This window comes from Leptopilina heterotoma, unplaced genomic scaffold (genome assembly GCF_015476425.1).
Source record: "Leptopilina heterotoma isolate Lh14 unplaced genomic scaffold, ASM1547642v1 Lhet_51, whole genome shotgun sequence".
In the NCBI taxonomy this organism is placed as follows: Eukaryota; Metazoa; Arthropoda; class Insecta; order Hymenoptera; family Figitidae; genus Leptopilina; species Leptopilina heterotoma.
Genome location: NW_025111110.1, coordinates 505727 through 529294, shown reverse-complemented (window position 1 = coordinate 529294; position 23568 = coordinate 505727). Strand labels below are relative to the sequence as shown.

At 22.3% G+C, this 23568-nt stretch overlaps 2 protein-coding genes across 3 annotated transcripts in view; one reads left to right on the top strand and one right to left on the bottom strand.

Moving 5' to 3' along the window:
- Positions 1–306: 306 nt before the first annotated feature.
- LOC122507732 (arginase, hepatic) lies at positions 307–7015 on the top strand. Of its 2 annotated transcripts, XM_043620596.1 has the most exons (8): positions 307–574; positions 835–907; positions 1551–1756; positions 1870–2033; positions 2365–2480; positions 4449–4571; positions 4764–5361; positions 5762–7015. In XM_043620596.1, the coding sequence occupies exons 1-7, from the start codon at positions 443–445 to the stop codon at positions 4997–4999; spliced, it is 1050 nt and encodes a 349-aa protein (XP_043476531.1). In that variant the 5' UTR covers positions 307–442; the 3' UTR covers positions 5000–5361; positions 5762–7015. The 2 variants fall into 2 exon arrangements, with proteins under 2 accessions (XP_043476531.1, XP_043476530.1); XM_043620595.1 differs by lacking the exons at positions 307–574; positions 835–907; positions 1551–1756; ... (1 more) ...; positions 2365–2480; positions 4449–4571 and having other exon boundaries at positions 5161–5361.
- LOC122507733 (EF-hand domain-containing protein D2 homolog) overlaps positions 7000–23568 on the bottom strand; it is a 40287-nt gene continuing 23718 nt past the window's right edge. The window contains exons 3-5 of the mRNA XM_043620597.1: positions 12455–12602; positions 9945–10079; positions 7000–8035 (exon numbers count right to left, since the gene is read on the bottom strand). Of these exons, the coding sequence (XP_043476532.1) occupies positions 7898–8035; positions 9945–10079; positions 12455–12602 (421 nt within the window). The 3' untranslated portion in view covers positions 7000–7897. The remainder of the gene's footprint in view (positions 8036–9944; positions 10080–12454; positions 12603–23568) is intronic.

The window sequence follows — 23568 nt, the reverse complement described above, 5'->3', positions numbered from 1 at the left end:
TTAATATTTAAACTAATATTTAACTTAACATTGAATTTAATATTCAATTAATTTATTTTCAAACAAAAATAATTAGACAGTGTCTATAATAGGTAAAAAAAATAGTTACAGTAATAATTATAAATTTATAATAGTAATAATGATTTATTTCGATAATTTTACTTCCCGATAAATTATTATTTTTATTATTAGAAATTATTAGACGAATTTTATTAAAATCGAACTTTTGAATTTTACCAATTTCAATTAATTATTTTATGAATATAATGTTTTGTGTAATTTTATTTGCCACTTAAGAAAAAATATTTCTCTTTCAATTTCAATTTTTTGGAAGTATTCTCTGTAGAAAGAAAAAAGAGGTTTTTAAATAGTGAAATAGATTAAAGAAAATTATCGGAAAGTCAAGGGTCACAATGTGGAGAAATGGTCGTTTTTTGTGATAATGAAAGAAACAACAGAAAACATCGTTAGTGTCAAGAAAATGTTTGCCAAGGTTCGATCGAAAATAATAAAAGTTGGACAGAGAAATTTTGGAAAAGTTGGCATCATCGGCGTTCCTTTCGAAAAAGGCCAGGTAGTCATTTTTTCTGCATTCATTTTTTTTCATATAGACAAGTAATATTTTCATAACATTTTTTTCAACATTCATATAAAATCAGTATCAATCAATATTAAACAGTATTTAAAGAAATGTTTACAGCAATTTATTTTCGTAAACAATTTCAATTAATACAGTGCTTGAATAATTGATGGAAATTTATTAAAATATGTTTATTTGATTAAATTTGTTTTCTTGAAATGATTTTCTATTGAAATGTTATTGAATAATTTCAGAGTAAAGCAGGAGTGGCGAAAGGACCAGAAGCTATAAGAAACGCGGGACTTGTTGCAGAATTAAGAACAGTTGGTAAATATTTCTTTTATTAAAAAAAATAGTTATATCTGAACAATTTTATTTATTCTATAAAAATCAATAGAAACAAGAAATAAAAAAATATAATAGAGATAATTTCAGATCATTCAATAAACACAATTTTTGTAACTCTTCATTTGTTTTTTTCTTTTATATTTCACATTCTTTTGAAGATCATTATTGAATATTTCTCATAATAAACAAGTTACCTGTGGGAAATTTAAATTTAAATAATAAATAAAGTACCTAAATATTTTAATAAATTTAAAAAAAATAAGTAACTAAATTAATAATTTATTAATTTAGTAAATTAAACTTGTGTTTTAATAATTGTAAAACGTATTCGATTCATATTTTTTTTTACTTTTTAATTAATAATTTAATAATATATAATAATAATTGGATTCTCGAATCCTGTCTAATGGAGGGAGAGTAAATAAATTAAAATATATAATAATAATAATTTAATAATAATAAAAAAAATGTATTAATAAGTAACTAAATTAATAATTTATTAATGTAGTAAATGAAACTTGTGTTTTACTTTTAATAATTGTAAAACGTATTCGATGCATATTTTTTTTTACTTTTTAATTATTTTTTATTTTTGGTAACTACCAAAATTAATTCGTTGCAGGTCTAGACGTTCACGATTATGGAAATATATCCTATACACCGGAGGAAATCCCAAATGTTGACAACATGTCTCATTTGGGGGAAGTTGCGGCGTGTACGAATCGAGTGTCACAACTTGTTCAGCAAGCTTTAAAAGATCAAAGGCGGGTGGTTACTTTAGGCGGTGATCACAGTGTTGGCATTGGCACAATAGATGGGCACGTAAAAGTTGGTAGTTAATAATTTTTAATTTTCAAAGTTTCCAAAGTTAAAAAAGTTTTATTTTTAATTTTATTTTCAATTTTATTTTCAATTGTTATTAAGTATTCAAATTTTTTCAGGTACATGACGATGTTGCTGTCTTGTGGGTCGATGCACATGCCGATTTAAATACAAATAAGACAAGCGAAAGTGGAAATGTTCACGGAATGCCAGTTGCTCTCCTTACATCGGAATTATCCGACTACTGGCCGCATTTACCAGGAATGGATTGGCAAAAACCGATGTAATTAAACCTAATTAATAATTTTCCAATCTCGCAATTTTTTCCATTTTTAGTTTCGAACCTTCAAATGAAGGAAAAACTTTTTGGACTTTAATATTTTTAAAAATGACTACAGTCTGAAATGAAAAATATTGTGATTGAATATTTATTTAGTTAAAAAGTAATTTTTAATTATAAAAAACGATATTTTGTGAAAAAATTCAAATTAGAAAAATAGTATCGTCCTTAATTTGAACGTTCGGAACTTTAGGGAAATAGTTTTCTTTATAATTGATGGATTGCAATTAATTAATAATTAATAATAAATAATAATAAAAATTATTTTATCCAGGTTGTCGATCAGGAACTTTGCGTACATAGGACTTAGATCTGTGGATCGATACGAAAGATTGGTGATTGAGAAATTCGGAATCACTGCCTTTGGAATGGAGGATGTTGAAACATACGGTAATTATCCCTTATTTGCAAAAAACAGCAGGGGGAACATTTTAAGAAAGAAAAATTCACTTGACTTTTTGGAAATACCAGAAGTCATAAACAGGCTCTATTGTATAGTAATGAGAAAGCTGATTCTGTCTGGACACTCATTTCTAATCAAGGCGCCTATTTTAATCTGGTACTGTGGGATAAACCCACAGACACCAACCCTTTGTACTGTTGCGGACAGCAATTATTTACCTATTAAGTTGAAAAGAAGTATTTGCTTTCTTTTACTTTATTTTAATGAATATTTTTCAAAGAGGCAAAATACATTTTTAAATTTACAAGAACTCCAGTTATTGTTCGTTAATTAACTTTTTAATTCTTTAATTATTATTTCCTTAGTTTTCGAAATTAGTTTTTATTTTTGTTGAGTCTGGTGCCTGCACAAAATAAAAGAACAACACCTGCAGTTCATGTTCTTTAATTTACTTTTTAAAATTTTAAATAACTTTTCTTTAAATTATTCATTTAGATTCATATTTATTATTTACTTATTCAGAAGATAAATTTTGTAAAAATACTTTCGCAAAAAAATTTAGAAATTATAATTATTCGCAATCATTTTTTTCTTTTCAAGCGCTTTTTTAATATGAACTTTTTGTAAAAAAAATGTTATTCTAATTTTTTTTTACTATTTTGTAATCGATTCTGAAATAATTAAATTTTTGAATAGAATTTTATTAAAAACTTTTAAAAATAAATAAATTCTTTCAAGGAATTTTATTAAAATTGTATTGAAAATAATTGAAATTTCTCTGAAGAATTTTATTACTTGTGAAAATTTAATTAAAAATTTTAAAAATAGGTATAATTAAAAACTAATAAACAAATTTTATCAAAATTTTTAAAGAGAATTGAATTCTTTTGAGAAATTTTATTAAAATATTTAAAAATAATTGCATTATGTCAAGAAATCCTATTAAAATTGTATTGAAAATAATTGAAATTTCTCTGAAGAATTTTATTACTTGTGAAAATTTTTAAAAATATAATTAAAAACTAATAAATAAATTTTATCAAAATTTTTAAAGATAATTGAATTCTTTTGGGAAATTTTATTAAAATTATATTGAAAATAATTGAATTCCTCCAAAGAATGTTATTACTTATTAAAATACTTAGATTCTTCTCTAAGAATTTTATTAAAATTGTTTGAAAATAATTGAATTTATGCGAAAAATTATGTCATTTATGCATATAATTGAATTCTTGTGAAGAATTTTATTAAAATTTTTAAAAATAATTGAATTTTTGCAAAATATTTATTTAAAAGTTTTTTAAAAAATAAAGTCTTGCGAAGAATTTTATTTATTTATATAAATAATTGAATTCTTTCGACGAATTTCATTTAAAATGTACTGAAAATAATTAAATTTCTGCGAAGAATTATATTATTTATGTAAATAATTGAATTCTTTCGACATATTTTTCCCATAAAATTTTTTTAAAATAATGGAATCTTTAGAGGAATTTCAATTAAAATATACTGAAAATAATTAAATTTCTGCGAAGAATTATATTATTTATAAAAATTAAAAATAATTGAATTCTTTGTAAAGAATTTTATTACAATTTTTGAAAATAATTGTATTTTTTCAAAGAATTTTAGTAATATCTATTTTAAAAAGTAGTAAATAATAATAATTAGTTAATAATTGAATTTCTTTTCTTATTCTTTAAGCAACTTTTTGAACTCAATTATTACAAAAATAAAATACCTAGAGTTCAAATAATAATAAAATAAATTAAATTAACATAAAATAAAATAAAGCAGTTCTTCTTCTTTAATTAACTTTTTAATTCTCTAATTTAACAATTTTCTGATTTTTTTAAATTAAATTTTATTTTAAGTTCTGTAATAACAAAAAATAAAAGAAACGCATGAATATTTTTCTGTATGCTTTTATATTAATAAAAAATTCTTTCTTTCAGGAATTCATGACATTGTTCACATGGCTCTGAATAAAATTGATCCCGATCACGTTAAATCGCTTCACGTCAGTTTTGACATTGATTCACTTGATCCATTAGAGGCTCCTAGCACAGGAACTCCTGGTATTGATTAAAAATTCACTTAATTCGATTTATTTATTTATCGTAAATTTTTAAACTTAACAAGGAAAAAACCCTTTGTTAAGTAAACAAATTTTTTTAATTTAAAAGAGAAAAAAAGTCTTATAAAAAATAAGAAGGGATTTTATTTAAATAATACTTGTATAATTTAAAACAATTTTCCTATTTTTTCAGTTCGTGGCGGATTATCCTTAAGAGAAGGAATTCATTTAATGGAAGAAATGTACAGAACGCGTAGATTAAATGCCGTGGATTTAGTGGAAGTAAATCCCGAAATTGGAGACGAGCATAAAGTAAAATTAACAGTTGATGCTGCAATTCAAATAATTCAAGCAGGTGTTGGTTACTCAAGGCGTGGTTTAAAAGTGCCGAAAGGAATTACTGACATGCCCCTTCAGACTTTTAGATAATTCAAATTACAAAGATATTTATTAAGTTTTTAATATTATTAAATTACAATATGATTAATTCTTAGACTGAAAAAATTCATTTTTAATTTACAATTATTAATAATAATAATAATATTTTTTCAAAAATTACAAATTCTCGATTATTAAATTTAAAAACATCATCACATTTTCGCGCCATAGAATTTCGTCCTTCTAAACAAAATATAACGACCTTTCCATCATATTTATTTAAGTAAATTAGAAATTTTCCTAAAGCTGAGGTGTCACAATGCCTAAACACTTGTGCAATCCTTTAAAATTATTTGAAAATATAAAGAAACGTAGTGAAATAGTTTAAAAATTTGTAAATAAAACAAACATCGGTAAGTAAATTTTTTTTCTAGATTAATTTTTTAATAAATAAATTTAATAGATTATTAATAAAACTAAGAAAACTTGATATCAAAATTAAACGCGTTGGGTGAGTTCACGACGTTTGTAAATAACGATTGAAAGAAAGAATATATTTCCTACTAAAATAAAAATATACTTTCAAATTTTTGTTTTTAAATTATTAACAAAAAAAAAGGAAAATTTTTTGATAAAATTTAAAAAATTTAAATAGAAAAGTATTTTTTCTTCTAAATCGTTAATTATAAACATTTTTAACTTCAACGTCTTTAATTTGAATTAAAAACTAATTATTTAATTTTATCGATTTCTCATTGAAGGAAATAATTTAAAATACCTATTAATATTATGGTAAAATTTCTTTTTTTGCAGATTAATAAAATATGGATAAATTGGACATAACGAATAATTATTCTCTAACAAATAGTTATTTTCTATCATCAACAACAAGTACATATCATCTAGAGGAAGAAATTGATTTAAATGAAATTTTACTCGAATACCGGTCACTTTTAAGCCTCACCAATGACTCTGAGGCATCGTCATCAGTCAAGAAAAAGAAACGTCCTTCAACTATTATTGCTGGAAGTCACCTCAATGATGACTATTGTGATATCAGTCAAATAAGAAGAGAAAAATCATTTTTAGAATTTGGAAATATTGTAAATGATTTACATATTTTTGAAAAGTCATATTTTAGAACAGAAAATACAGAAAATTCTTTGTTATCAGGTAGAATAGAATTTTCAAACAGTTTCAATCTATCAAATGATTTTAAAACAATAACAGATAGTTTCGAGAAAATAGAGAATGAATCATGTCCAAGTTGGATGAATTTCAGTTATGATGATTCTAAATCAATTATAACCGAGTACAATAAAATCACTCCAGATATTATAATATCTAATGTTTCTGAGAATAGTGTTGTACCCGATAGTAATGATAATAAAGATAATAATGATGAATTTTCAATAGCGAATTCAATGAATTTGCTCAGTGTAGATAACACTTTAAATTTTTTTACTCGACGTAAAAAGGAACGCTATTTTTTGTCGCCGAAGAAATTAATTGAAAAATATAAGTGCGTGGAAAATACGAAAATAAGAAATTTATCGTTAAATGACGATAATCAATCGAAAAATTCTGAATGTGATTTAGAAGAATATAAATTTTTAGAAACAGTTCAGAAATTATCAAATTTTTGTCTCGAGGACGTTACAATTGAATGGCCCGCTCTGGAAGACATTGATCAAGACGACAGTGAATTTTCATTTAGTACATCAACTCCAAAGGAAAATGAAAATTCTTTTTCAGACGTATTTGCAGATTTGAGTCCAGTGAAAAATGTAGATGAAGAAAATAATCACTCTCCATCTTACGGAGTAAGTTCTCAACGGTATTTTTCTCGCAGAAAAGGCTTAAAATATTTTAGTACTCCTTGTAAATAATTAATATTACAAACGTACTTCTAGATTTAATTTTAATTTTTTTTAATCTCAATATATTATGTAATAACATTAGCATATTAAATATTTAATGATACAAATGTACTTTTAAATTATATTTGTTTTAATTTCCAATTGTACTATTCTTAAATTCGACACATTAAATGATATTTAACTTTCAGAAAGTTTATTTTCATTTTCACAAATAAACCTAAATTTAAAAACATTCACAAAAAAATGAAATTTTAAAAGATGACAATTTTTACAAAGACATTAACGATGCGCTCTCAAACTATATATCACAATACAAATTGATATCGTGCGTTAAAGTAAGTTAATTACTATAATTAACTATAAATTCTAACTTCTACATTATATGATAAAACTTATATTTACACATTACACATATAAACAATGCATTTTTCTTAGCCTATAACAATTATTTTGTTGCTCAAGCTTTACAATCATTCAAAATAATTCAATAAGTATACTTAAAAATTATGTTAAACATTTATCAGTCATTGATCTGTACAAAAAATTGTAAGCGCACTTAAAAAATAAATTGTAGAAAATTCGATAAAATCACAAAAAAAAAAAATAAATAAAACAGGGAAAAGAATGTATAGAAATTGGAAATTGCAAAATTTCTAAAAAAAAGAAATTGTTGACTATGAAGAAAAAAATTACAAAAAAATAAGAAATTTTTTGTATTTGAATTTTTCAATTTCACAACTTTTCAATAAATAAATTTGAAGTTTAAAATTTTTGAATTCTACAATTTTAAATGCATTTTTCAGATACGATATTTAATAATAGGCAATTTTAGATATACTCTTTGAGTTTAACAAGAAATTTCTTTTTTTTGTTAATAAAAATTTTCCACGCGAATTTTTTCAGTTAACAATTTTTTTTAACTGGAAAATAATTTGAGCTATTTATAGCGCGCATGAACAGTTTGCGAGATATTCTGCAGTAGAACGAGACTATAATTTTTTTTTCCTCCAATTTTCCTCATCAGGAAATTGGTAATACCAAAAATAGTCAATTTGCGAACGCCTTTTTTTTAATTCTTGCCAAATAAAGCTGCCTTTTCCCGGAACTGTGCTCGTCTCACTGCTTTTTCTTCCTCTTGACGCTTTCGCTCTTCTTGCTCCATTCGAATTTCATCCTCGAATTTACTTGACTTCCGCAACTGTTCGATCTACGGAAAGGAAAATTTAATAATTTACAAATATTCATTTTATTGCTTTAACTACCTGAACTGACATATTTTAAAATCCAAATTTTTCAGAATTTAAAATAAAAGTTTTCGAAATTTTCATAAGTTGTAAAATTTTTCAGATAAATTCAGTTATTTGAATATAATTTGAATAAAATTCTTCGCACCAATTCAATTATTTTGATAAATAACAATATTGTTCAGAAAAAGTTAATTAATTTTGAATATAATCTTAATCAAATTTCTGGAAAGATTTAATTATTGTCTAAAATAATAAAATTCTTCTCAAGAATTCAATTATTTCGAATTCTTTTAATTTGAATAAAATTTCTCAAAATAATTCAATTATTTCCATAAATAATAAAATTCTTTAATTCAATTCTTTTAAAAACTTTTAATTCAATTCTGTGTCAAAATTCAATTCTTTTCAAAAATTTTAATAATTTTTTTGTCAAGAATTTAATGATTTTCATAAATAATGAAATTCTTCTATACAATTCAATTATTTTTATATTAAATAGAATTCTTCATAGAAATTCAATTATTTTCAAAACTTTTAATAAAATTCTTCGCAAGAATTCAATTCTATTCATAGATATTAAATTTTTTCACAAGAGTTAAATTATTTTCAAAACAATTTTTATAAAATTTCTTGAAAGAATACAATTATTTTTAAAAATATTATTTTAATTGAATTATTTTCAAGGATTTTAAAATAAATTCAATTATTTTCGACAATTTTGATGAAATTCTTTTTAAAAAATCATTATTTTTAAAATTTTTAATAAAATTTTATCAAAAAGTTCAATTATTATTATTTTAAAAAATTCAGATAAAATTCTTCGAAACAATTAAATTAATTTTATGAATTTTAAAATTCTCCGCGAGAATTCAAATTATTTTCATAAATATGAATTCAATTATTTTCAATACAATTTTAATAAAATTTCTCAAAAGAATACAATTATTTTTAAAAATATTATTTAAATTCAATTATTTTCAACAATTCTGATAAAATTCTTCGAAACAATTCAATTATTTTTATAAATTGTAAAATTCTTGTCAAGAATTCAATTATTTTTGTAAATAATAAAATTCTTCTGAGAAATTCAATTATTTTCAAAACAATTTTTATAAAATTTCTTGAAAGAATTAAATTACTTTCAAAAATTGTCATAAAATTTTATGTGCAAGAATTTAATAATTGTTTCAAATTAAAAATTATAAAGTTACAAAAATTACATAAAGAAATGTAAAAATTAGTATGAATAGTTATAAAAAATGTCTTTTAAAATAAAAAAAAATTAATTTTGTTTGTGAAAAAAAAGTTATTCTTGAATTTTATTATTTAAAATAAATTTATTTGTTTACAGAAATAAGAAAAAACTAAATACACTATAATTTAAAAGTTTAGGTGAAAAAAAAGCAAAGAAAAATCAAGGTTCTTAAATTTTCCCTGTGGATTTTTTTTCTATCGAATTTCCAAAATTGAATACAAAAAAATTTTCAAAAATTAAATGAAATATTTAAAAATAGCTCGACAATAATTAACATAAAAATGATTCTCAAGCAATTTTGAAACGCACTTAAAATAAAAATTCGTTATTCAATGACGAGTTCAGCAGTAAAATTCTAACTAATAACCAAGATGGAAAAATATTGCGACTTCTTTATGAATTCTTTAAAAGTGTGAAGCATAAAAAAAATTATTGAATAATTAACTCCAGTTTACGAGCGTGTTTGTTCATAAATTCTAATACGTTTACTGGAGCTCTCACAGCTCTGCCTGCCTGCGCAGGCAGTAATTGGAGTAAGAGAGAAAATCAATTAGAGTGAAAGAGATAGTAAATTCAAATTTGTATGCTGCCTACTAGCTGTGAGAGCGCCTTACCTTGGCTTCGAAGAAATTTTTCGCGCCTGTTACTCCAACCGCGTCGACGTCAACTTCCGTCAAACGAGCAAGTTGTCCAAGACCAGAATCTTGCTCCAATTCTCCAGCTCGTGCCTTACGATAAATCAGTAGAAACTAAAAATATACATCAAAGACATTTAAAAAAAAAAATAAACCATTTAATCCAAAAATAAACATAATTATAATATTAAAATTGTTCTATTTTTATTCACTTCACTATAAGTGAAGGTAGCTAATTAAAGACTTTTAATTGTTTTCCCTCATTGCCAATGAATCCTCTGCCCCCCAAAAAAGAAAATTCCCGAGGTCAAAAATAATATGTCAAAGTTGATTCAAGGAAATGAATCGTTAAACTGTGAGTAAGGCAAGGTAGACGGGAAATGAAACTTTATCAAATGAATCATATATCCATGCGTATTATACAAAAGTCACGTTTTATAAAATTTGTCACATAATATTCTCTCACTATTGATAAAACAGTGATTCAAAGGTTGTACAATAATAAGAATATTCGTTTGGAATTATTTGGTAATTTCTCGGATTTTGTTAAATTATGACAATGACCATGGCAGGGATCAATGATTCTCGAACCAAAAATTAAAAATTACGGACCAATTACTGACAAAAATATAACTAGTCGGAGACAAATTAGAGAACATTTTACTTAAAACTATAAATTAAATTTCCCATACCTATAAAACATGAAGATATCGATAACTCCGAGTCTTCGACTCGGAGTGATCGATTTCTTCATGTTTTATAATAATTAAAGATGATTCAAGCATTTTAAACTAAAATAATACAAACATAGATAATTTATAGAATAATTAAATTTTCTTTAAAATTCAATTCCCATAAAGAATTTTATCAATAAATTTTTAAATAATTAAATTGTTTTGACGAATTTTAATAAAATTTTCAAGAATAATTACTACATCTTTTGAGGAATTCGATTGAAATTGGATTAGAAATAATTCAAATTCTGCGGTGAATTTTAATATTTATAAAAATAATTCAATTCCAAAAAAGAATTTTATTATTTTTGAACAATATTTAATTTTTGAGAAGAATATTATTACTCTTGAAAATAATTAAATTTCTACAATAATTTGTAACTATTCCGAAATAAAATTTTTTTTCGTGTTTTTAACTAAAATTCTTCTATAAAATGCATTATTTTTAATAATTTCTGCAAAACTTCTTTGCGAATTTTCATTCATTTGTTTATAATTTACAATCTACAATTTAAAAAAAAAATCCGCAATTAAACTTTCTCAAAAAAATTAATTCCACAGAGTTGTTAGTTAAAAAAATAAAGAATTCAGATTTTCAAAAATTCCAAATTCAAACCTTTTCAAGATTCAATTATATTTCTAAAAATTCACGCTCTAATGCTTCTAATATTCAATTATAATCTAAAATTTTAACTAAAATCCATTTTTAAATCAAGTTTTAGTAGAAAATTCTAGTAGAATTCAATTATTTAAATACAAAAAAACCATTTATTGAATAATTGCATGTTTCTTAAAATTTAATTCATTTGACGAATTTTAATAAAATTTTTAAGAATAATTACATTTTTCTAGGAATTCTATTAAAATTGTGTTGAAAATAATTGAAATTTAGCAATGAGTTTTATTATTTATGAAAATAATTGAATGATTGCGAAGAAGTTTTTAAAAAATTTGTAATTAATTGAATTCCTGTAAAATTTTTATTATTTTATGAAAATAATTTTTAAAGGTTTGCGTAGAATATTATTAAATTTTTTTTAAATAATTGAATTCTTTTGGAAAATTTTATTATAATAGTTGATATTAAAAATCATTGAATTGAGGAAAATGTTTGAAAATAATTGAAATTTTGACAACAATTTTATTAAAATTTTTGAAAATAATTGAATTTTTGGAGAAGAATGTAATTATTTCTAAAGATAATTGAAATTTTGACAAGAATTTTCAATGTTAATTTCAATTTTCTTTATTAATTATTTATATTTCTTCAGTCTGTTTCCAGAGTCTACAATTTTTCTAAATTTTGAATCAAAATTTTTGTTAGAACGCTACTTTTGCTTTAAATTCAAGTGAATTAAATTTCAGTAAAAAAATTAGTAAAATTTAATTCGGATTTAGTGAAATTAAATAAATAAGAAATTTTCAATAAATATTTATTTTTTTATGTACTTAAATTTTATTTCAAGAATAACTTTTACTATTTCCGAAGAAATCTTTTTTATAAAAATTAGAAAAATTTTCTTTAGAAGTAGTCAAAATTATTCTGGAAATAATCATATGCGTGAATTGCGTGATTTTAGGTGTTTTAGGGGATTTTATTAATTCAAGATAATAAAAAAGAAGAAAAGAGGTTTTTTTTACTCCTATAAGAGAATTAGGTAAACGAACTGGATCACCATAATAAAGAGAACATTTTTCAAGATAAAATTACTCTTAAAGAAGGTAGAAACAATTTTTTCTTCTCCCAATAATCACCTCACGAAAAGAAATTTTTCCGTCACAATCTTCGTCTACTTCTTTGATCATTGCTTTCAGTCCAAGGTGCGTTTGAGGAGCTCCGAGAACTTCCATCATGCGCTTTAGTTCCGACAAATCCAAATATCCATCTCGTCCATCATCGAATCTGAAAATAAGAAAAGAACACATTAGTATTTAAATCGATTAATGAAAATAATGAATTCAATAAAAAATAAATAATTCAAATGAGAATAAAATCAAAAAATTCAAATTTTATCTTGAAAATATCGAAACAAATTCGAAAAAAAAATAATTTCCTTTAGATAAGGATTTTTTTCCGTTTTTTTAAGGTAATAAAAGTTCCTATAGCGATTAGAGAATAAAAATATAATTTTCAATTAAGATAAATGAAAAATAAATAAAGTTCAGTTTAGTGAAAAAAAATATTTTTTTCTATATACAAGCGATGAGAAACGTTTAATCAGCGATGAAATGGAAATAACACGTCAGGTGTTTGTTATATGTACGTAAGTCTTGAAAATACGTCGAGATAAATGAAAGGGAGAGCGAATTGCGGGTGCACATTGCTTGTAAAACGGTAAAAATTGAGCAATAGCCATTACAATAACTACGCACGAAAGTTTTTCTCTTTTTTTTTTATCAATATAATGTCAATTTTATACAAAAGAAACAAATTCAGGAAGTAAAATTTCTAATTTGTTTTCAACATTTACAATTTTATAGGCAATACTTATATGTCTAATGTCTAATTAAAGATTGTAATTTCTAAAATAAAGGAATAATTTCTTGTATTAAAATTTCTATCATTTTTATGCGATAGAAGGAAATTTATTAGGTAATAAAATGTTTTCGAAGATATTTTTAAAAACATTTCTAAAGTGTTTCAAAAATATTTTTACTTACTGGGAATTTAAAACCAATTTTGAAAATTAGAAATTCAGAAGAAAATTGTTTCGAATTTCTGATTTACAAACATTTACATTTTTTAATTTAAAAAAAAATTCCTTAAAATTTTACACATTACTAATTTATTTTCAATTTTTTTTTTTTGTAATTTTTAGAATCGCAAAAAATAATCGAATGGATAATTTTAATACAGAATTGATTATTTATCAATTAAATTTTAAAAAATAGTTTAATTTAAAAAAAATTTTTGAATTAATTTTTTCTTTTTGGTAATTTTTGCAATGGAATGGATAATTTTAATAGAAAATTGATTAATTTCAAAAAAGGTTAATTTAAAAATAGCTTAATTTCAAAAAAATTATCTAATTTAAAAAAATTGTTTAAAATCTTAAAAATATATTCACAAAAAATTCCAACTTTATATAAGAAAATTTTATCACAGTGGGAAAAAAGGCAAAGCTATCATTAATTTAACTTAAGCGATTGCCAATTAAAATCTTATTAAATGACCAGGTCACAGTCGATCACCGGTCTGAAATGGCATTTCAGGTAAAACTTCAATAAATTCCTCTTCATCAATCCGATTAACGAAGTCATTCCAATATTCGATAAAAAAAACTTCAAGATTTTAACTGTTTACCTATAGAGAAAAAAACTGAGAAAAAATAATCGCATCGATAATTTTGATGCAAAAAAATGGAAGTTAAAAAAATACAAAAAAATCTATAATAAATTATTAAATTAATCTTCAAAATGTGATATAAATTTAAATTTGCACATTTCAAATGATTAAAAAATGGAAATAAAAAAAACAACAACGAGAAAAAAAATGATTTAAAATTGAAATTGAATAAAAAATTTAACAAGAAATAAAAAGAGAGAAAAAACACAAAAAATACAGGGAAAAATATAATAAACAATTAAATTTATCTTCTAAATGTGATATAAATTAAAATTTGTTCATTTTAATGATGAAAAAATAGAGATAAAAACAACGAGAAATAAAGAAAAATGATTTGAAATTGAAATTTAATAAAAAATTGAACAAGAAATAAAACGGGAGAAAAAAACACAAAAATATGGCACCAAAAATATCGAGCGAAAAATATAATAAATAATTAAATGAATCTTTTAAATGTGATACAAATTTAAATTTGCACATTTTAGTGATTTCAAATGGAGATAAAACCAAAAATAAGAGAAAAATATAATGAATAAATAATTAAATGAATCTTTTAAATGTGATACAAATTTAAATTTTGCACATTTTAGTGATTTCAAATAAAAATATAAAAAAAATAAGAGAAAAAAAAACAAACAAATAATAGAAATGAAAAATTGAAAAAACTGAACAAGAAATATAAAAAAGGACCAATTTAGAATTGAAACTACGTAAATGTCGATGAAGAAAAAAATATCGATACAGAAAAAGGGAATGCCACGAGAGGCTGACACTTTTATTTTTGTTCTAAGGACGTTATGAGATCGAGCGTGAGAAGTTTCGCTAGCATTTCAACATCATGTGATTTTTTTTACAGTTCACTATGTACGCGTCATTTGCCTGCAATGTTACATTCTTTCGATTTAGTTTCACTATTCCATTGTTAAATCCTCGAAAGTCTTTAATTAAAAAAAATTAATCAACTACTTCCTTATTTATCTAATAGCTGAGAGAGAATCTTCCATTTTTGTCACTAAAAGGCTTTTCACCTGAGATTCTTTTTCACTTTTTTTCCCCATTTTTCACCTGAGAAAACAGAAAATCAGTGCAAATTGAAAGAAATAGATAATTTTCAGGGGGAAAATAAAATTTTAAAGACGAAAATTCAGATTCAGATTCTTTTTTTTCATCTGAATGGAATCAGTGCAAATTGAAAGAAATAAATAATTTTCAGGGAGAAATTAAAATTTTAAAGAAGAAAATTCAGATGAAAAAAAGAGAAGAAGAGAGAAAATCAGTGCAAATTGAAAGAAATAAATAATTTTCAGTGAGGAAATAAAATTTTAAAGACGAAAATTCAGAAGAAAAAAAGAGAAGAGAAGAGAAAATCAGTGCAAATTGAAAAAAGTAAATAATTTTCAGTGAGTAAATAAAATTTTAAAGACGAAAATTCAGAAGAAAAAAAGAGAAGAGAAGAGAAGAGAAAATCACTGCAAATTGAAAAAAATCAATAATTTTCAGGGAGGAAATAAAAATTTAAAGACGAAAATTCAGAAGAAAAAAAGAGAAGAGAAAATCACTGCAAATTGAAAAAAATAAATAATTTTCAGGGAGGAAATAAAATTTTAAAGAAGAAAATTCAGAAGAAAAAAAGAGAAGAGAAGAGAAAATCAGTGCAAATTGAAAAAAGTAAATAATTTTCAGTGAGTAAATAAAATTTTAAAGACGAAAATTCAGAAGAAAAAAAGAGAAGAGAAGAGAAAATCACTGCAAACTGAAAAAAAAAATAATTTTCAGGGAGGAAATAAAATTTTAAAGAAGAAAATTCAGATGAAGAAAGAGAAGAGAAAATCAGTGCAAACTAAAAGAAATAAATCATTTTCAGGGAGGAAATAAAATTTTAAAGAAGAAAATACAGAAGAAAAAAAGAGAAGAGAAGAGAAAATCAGTGCAAATTGAAAGAAATATAGATAATTTTACGGAAGGCAATAAAATTTTAAAGATGAAATTTCAGAAGAGAAGAATATATATGCATCTTTCTTAGAATCCCTTTTTTTCGCTATTTAACGCATCTGAGAAGGGACATTGGGGTGTTTCTTTATGGTTTTTCCTATTCTTTGAAGCTCTCTTTCCTTACACAAAAGAACGAGTAACTTTAGGAGGACGCAGAAGGCTTACAACCTTATGAAGAGTGTATAATCGCTACCGTTTAAATTTCATTCAAGAACTAGAACTCAGTCGAGCATTCCGTTACACGTGTTTTCAATTACTGTCATATAGATTACACTATATTGTATTTAGCATACATTTTTTTTTCTTCTTTTCGAAATATTAAATTATTTATTGTGTTTAACGTGCTTAAAAATCTTTGAAATTCCAAATGACTATTTCTTATTATGTATGTGTGTGTATTATAGTTACTTCAATAGAGAAAACTCTAATCAGGAAAAACTTTCCCGTCACAATCACTATAATTGATCAATATACGATGGGAATAATCGATGAGCGAGAAATCTTGACACAAATCAAGATATGTTTCTTTCATTTGAATTATATTCATCCATCATGGTTGCGTTCCCTTTTATTATTTATTTTTGCTGCAATCATTTTGACGAACTTGATTTATCAATAATTTTCAGTGTCCTATTTTTAATCTGTAACGTATAAATTTAATTATTTACATATTTTAAAATTTTTCTATTTTATCAAATTTTTTAATTATTCTTATTAAAAATAAAAAAATTAAATACAAATTTTACTTAAAATTTAAATCCTATATTAATACAACAAATTTTTCCAATGTTTAAAAAATTAATTAAGTAAGTGGAAAGAATTGATTAATAAGTTCCATTTTTGAGATATTTAAGATTTGAAAATTGAAATAAAACATTAAACGTTACGATGAAAGCGATTACATGAAAGCAATTTGTAAATGAGGATTCGTTATCAAATGTTTTAAGAAGACACTTGAGCAGTTGTCATTATTCATTGTGCAAGGGGAGCCCTTTAACAATGGCCAGTATCATTATATTTAATTGTACCCACAATTCATTTCGTGACCCGTGGGAGGAAGGATCATCAAATTGAGATATAGAGAAATTACGTAAACATCTTGATCGGTACTTTCTGCTCGCACGATGTAATTATCGCGTGGAAAAATATTTTTTCTCTAATAACACGAAATAATTCGAAATTAAGATAAACAAAAAATAGAAAATATTCTAATGCGAATAATTAATATTGCAAAAATAATAAGTATTGTAATAATTTTTGGATAAGACTTGACAATGAATTAAGAAAAAAAATTAATAAAATAATATAATTTTTACTATCGCGGGAATTTCGTCTGAGTTACTGATTCTTGACTCAATTTCTATAAATTATTATAATCTATAATAATTATCGTTGTATTCTATAATAATCTGTTCGAGTTTGTTGTTATTTGCTTTTTTGTTTCTCCACTTTTTAAATATTTTTTCTTTTCAAATGTTTAGAATTTTAAAATTAATGTAGAATCATTGAATTCTTAAGAAGAATTTATTTTCAAAATAATTTAATTCTTCTTAAAAATTGTCTTCAAATTACATTAAAAATTTTATTGAAATTATGTACTCGCGAAGAATTTTATTATTTATGAAAATAATTAAATTTTTTTTTTAAATAATATTTTTCTTCTTTAAATTTCAATTGAATATTTTCAAAGTATCTATAACTGAATTTCTTGAAGAAGTTTTTTCAAGTTTTTAAAATAATCGTGTTTATTAATAATTGTAATTAAATATTTCATTGTTGAATTTTATTAAGTTTAAGAGTTTTAAAAAATAAATAAATTCTTCTTCAAATTTTATTACAATTTTTTTAAATAATTGAATTTCAGGAATTCAATTAAACAAATTTGAGAATAATTTAATGCTTTCAAGGAATTTTTAATTTTTTGAATGTAATCGATTTTGTTAATAATTGTAATTAATAATTCTATTATTATAATTGTTGATAGTAAATTTAATTCTCTTTGAACTGTTTTAATTATTTTTCAATTTTATTAGATATTTTGTAAATAATTAAATATTTTTGAAGAATTTCTTTAAGTTTTTTGAAAATAATTTATAGTCTTTTTTTTAATTCTAATTGAAAATTTTGAAAGTAATTGAATTTTATGAAGAATTTAATTTTTAAAAATTATCGTTTCAAAAAAATTGTAATAAAATGCAATAAATCAAAGGTTTAAATCTTTGATTATTGGATTTCATTACAATGTTTTTGAAACAATTAAATTCTTCCAAGAATTTTATTAAAATATTTAAAATAATTGAATTCTTTAGAAGAATTTTTATAATTTTTTTAATTTAATCGATTTTGGTAATAAATTTAATTGATAACTTTATTATAAAATTTTCTTGAAATTATTGTTGGAAAATTAAATTTTTTTTGAAGAATGTCTTTAAGTTTTTTTGATAATTTTAATTGAAAATTTTTAAAATTATTGGAGTTTACAAAGAATTTTTTTTAACTTTTTAAAATAATCGTGTCTGTTAATTATTGTAATTAAAAATGTATTTAATTCCATTATAAAATCTTTTTTGAAATAATTGAATTCTTCTCAGAACTTTATTATAATTTTTGAAAATAACTGAATCCTTTAGAGAAATTTTATTAAAATTGTATTGAAAATAATTTAATTCCTAAGAAGAATTTTTTTATTTGTAAACAAAATTTAATTCCTACGAATAATTTTACTATATTTATAAAAATAATTGAAATGTTTCGAAGAATTTTATTAAAATTGTATTGAAAATAATTGAATTCCTGCGATAAATTTTACTATTTATAAGAATAATTAAACTTTTCCGAAGAATTTTATTATTTATGAAAATATTTGAATTCTCACTAAGAATTGAAATTGATATTTGAAAATAAAAAATTTTGTAATTTGAATAATAATAATAAATTGAATATTTGTGAAGAAAAATCAAAAAATACGATTTTTGACTCTTCCAAAAATTCAATTTTCAACATTTAATTGCACTTATAATTCTTCCTAATCCTAATCTTCACAGCTCTATTGCACGTTGATAATTGATTATACTAATCAACAATATACGTGAATCCGTTATAGTCATATTTTTTTCTTCGATATTCAACTGCGTGATTTATCCACAACTGGAAAAAAAAATCTCGAATTAATAAATATTCCTCCTTATCAGGAAAATAAGTTTTTAGAAGTCAAATCAATTTTACTATCTCTTAAGAAACGAAGTTATATTTATTTATACAAGTCAAGCACAAATTACTCATTAAGAAGTGATTAAAACTAAAATGAGCTGATAAAAAGAAATTTATAAAATAATTTATTTCAATTCTCTTGAGTGCATCTGACAAAAAATGAATAAGAAAATAAATTCATTTGATGAATTAATAAAGATTTCAATAAATATTTAAATAAATAATCGAAGAAGAATCTTAACGAGTAAAGTAATTATTGATTGAATAAACAAAAACAATTTCGGTTTCGCACAATATTCGACAAAAAGCGAAAAAAAAAATAAAAATATGAAAAAATGAAAAAAGAAAAGAAGAAAAATTAGAAAATGAAAAAGAGAAATATATAAAGAAAAAATAATTTATTTTTGAAGAATAAATTTGCGACATAGAGATATACTTTTGTTACTGAATCTAATTCTCTCAATTATTATTTTTACTCCGTATATATAAATATATAGATTTATAATAGTATATAATAATAAATTATATGTGTAGAGAATGCAGTAAGTAAGTCGTTCTAACGAATAACTATGTATGTGGGTAAATCTCGACTGTTATTTGCAATTGAAGTGGATTGTATGTCCGCTGAGTCCGCATTAACAATGCCATGTGTCTAAAATGAAACCCGACTTTCTTCTGAATTTAAATTTCATTAGAAGATAAATTTTCTAAGTTTAATTAGAAATTCTAAAGATAACAAAAATTATACTCAAGTACCTGATATATACCTAATGAGAAACTGGTTTTAACTTTAAACAGAAAATTCTCTATTTAAAAAAAAAACAAAATCTTTTCCTTATTAAAAAAATCTACTTATTCTATACTTTTTCCCACATTCAAACAAATCATTTTTTATCTAATTTCATAAAGTGCACAAATTCATAAAAATCATAAAATTTATAAAATTCATAAATTCATAAAATTCATAAAATTCATAAAATTCATAAAATATTAATAAGAGAAAATAAGTTAAAAAGTTTGAAAAAAGAAAATAAATTTAATAATAATGAAAACAAAAAATAAATTCTTTCAAAAATAATGAAAAGAAAGAAAATTTAAATTCAAAATATTTATATAGAAGGGAAAAGTATTTAATTCATAATTCTCTTATTCGATTTTCTTGCAAAATTGAATAAAGTATTTAAATTCGAAGAGATATAAAAGCCAAGGTCTGTGAAAAAGTTAATAGGTCTTTTATCGGCTTCAAATCCCTGCGATTTAGTAAATTTATATATTAGTAAATTTTAAACGTAAATTATTCCATAATGTAATTAATGCATAGGAACCTCACTATTGATTTCAGTGAAGGTCATATTTTTCATTAGGTCATATGTTCAATCGATTCAACTCCTCTTGACAGCACTTTCTCAACCTCGACCTTTAAGATTATACTTAAAGAGCTACTGCGAACTTACTCGCCTTTTTTAATTCAAAATTTGACAAAATTCAATAAAAATTCAATGAAGAGAAAAATTTGAATTAAATAGGCTTTTTTGAAATTGTCTGAATAAACTTAATTGGACGAAATTTTTTTTTTTTTAGACACGGAAGAGTTATTAAAGTGTTCTTTTAAATCTATTTTGAAAAAAAGAGAATTGAATGGGAAAATCCAATAAACGTGCGGCTTTTATTCTGGTTAATATACATTTTTCCAATATATCGAATTTCAATAAAAGCTTCACGTCCAGCAAAAATTCCATTAAAATCAACTATAACATATCAAACTTTAATTTTATTATAAAAATTAATTTACAAACGAATCTGTACAAACTCCTTTAGAATTTAATAAATATCGCGAATAAAAAGGCAACTCGAAATATTTTTAATTAAAAACAAAAATAAAAATACATATCTATAGAAAAAGAAAACATAAAAACCAAAAAAAAGGGAAAAATACAAAATTAAAAAATAAGGTAAAAAAAATTAATTTGCAACCAAATCAATGTACATACCTACAAACTCCTGTATAGAATTTTATCAGTATTGTGAATTAAAAGCCAGTTCGAAATTTTTTTTATTAAAAGCAAACTAAAAAACGAAAACATAAAAAAATCAAACAAAGGAAAAATATAAAATTGAAAAAAATAATAAACAAAGGTAACATTAAATTACAACTGACTCTATATAAACTCTTTTAGAATTTAATAAATATCATGAATGGAAAGCAAATACGAAATATTTTTAATTAAAAGCAAAAAAGGAATAAAACATATAAAGCACAAAAAATGAAAAATACAAAATTCAAAAATATAATAAACAAGAGTAAAATTAAATAATTACAATCAGATCTATATCAACTCTTTTAAAATTTAATAAATATCATGAATTAAAAGCAAGTCCGAAATTCTTTCAATAACTTTTCTTTATAAATATGTTTTCAATCTGAAAATTAATGAATTGAAAATAATGGAGTTTTTTTCATTCTAATTGAAAATTTTGAAATTAATTGAATTTTATGAAGGAAATTAATTTAATTTTTGAAAATTATCGTGTTTATTAATAATAATTTTCAGTAAAAATTTGATTATTGAATTTTATTACAATTTTTTTGAAACAATTATATTTTTCCTAGAATTTTATTAAATAAAATATTGAAAATAATTTAATTCTTTAGAAGAATTTTCATAATTTTTTAAACATAATCGATTTTGGTAATAAATTTCATTAATAAATTTATTATAAAATTTTATTAAAATTATTGAAAGCAAATTAAATTCTTTTGAAGAATGTCTTTAAGTTTTTTGAAAAGAATGTTTTTTTGGTAATTTTAATTGAAAATGTTTAAAATAATTGTATTTTACGAAGAATTTCTTTTAACTATTTAAAATAAACGTGTCTGTTAATTATTGTAATTAAAAATTTATTTAATTTCATTATACAATTTTTTTGAAATAATTGAATTCTTCTCTGAACTTTATTATAATTTTTTAAAATAACGGAATTCTTTCCAGAAATTTTATAAAAATTGTATTGAAATTTGACAATAATTGAATTACTGAAAAGTATTTTATTATTTATCAAAATAATTGAATTCTAGCAAAGAATTTTATTAATATTCTGAAAAATAATTGAATTTCTGCGAAGAATTTCATAATTCATGAAAATAATTGAATTGTGGCAAAGAATTTTGTTAAAATTTTAAAAATAATTGAATTCCTTCGAAGAACTTTATATTATTTGTGAAAATAATTGAATTTTAGCAAAAAATTTTATTAATAAAATAATAATAATTTTTTAAATAATAATTTTTTATTATTCTGAAAAATAATTATGTTAATTATGTTAACATTTTTAAAATAATTGAATTTCTTCGAACAACTTAATATTATTTATGAAAATATTTTAATTTTAGCAAAAAATTTCATTAATATTCTGAAAAATAATTGAATTGAGCCAAAAAATTATGTTGAAATTTTAAAGATAATTTAATTTCTTTGAAGAACTTAATATTATTTATAAAAATAATTGAATTTTAGCAAAAAATTTCATTATTTATGAAAATATTTGAATTCTTTAAAGAAATTTTATTAGTATTATTTTCAAAACGAATGAATCTATCTGAAGAGTTTATTTATTTATGAAAATATATTAAATTCAAGAAAAATTTTTTTTTAAAATTATATTCAAAATAATTTAAATCATTAAAAGAATTTTATTGTCTTGTGAAAATAATTTAATTCTTTCGAGAAATTTTAAAAAAATTGTATTGAAAATAATTTAATTCCTGCGAAGGATTTTTCTTAAAATTTCTAAATAATTGAATTTCCTCTAATATTTTTATTTAATAGAAAAGTAAATGAATTTTTGCGAAGAATTTTATTAAAATTTTTGAAAATAATTGAAATCTAGGAAAGAATTTCATTAATTTAAAAAAAAATTCAATTCTTGCGAATAATTTCATTATTCATGAAAATAATTGATTTGTGGCAAAGAATGTTGTTAAAATTTTATAAATAATTGAATTTCTTCGAAGAACTTGTTTGAAAAAATCATTTTTCATTTTCAGCTATTTTTCTGAATGCGCAATGCTAATGAAAAATTTAGCGGAAAAAGTGAAAGAAGAGAAAAAAAAGAAAAAAATCTCAGAGAACAACGAACGTGCCGAGGAGACTTTACTGTTGCATTGACTTTTGCTAGCTGCTTAAGGCAATAATAATGAAAGGCTCGTATATATGAGATTGGCATTCTATTCACATTTCTCTGAATCGTGAAAAACACCAAGTAAAGTGCGAACAAGGGTGTTATTGTGAAAATTGACGAGCACCTCTCATATATAGTTTTC

Bases quoted from the DNA above. Each gene is read 5' to 3' on its own strand.
- LOC122507732 (XM_043620595.1), top strand. From the start codon at position 5,773: ATGGATAAATTGGACATAACGAATAATTATTCTCTAACAAATAGTTAT.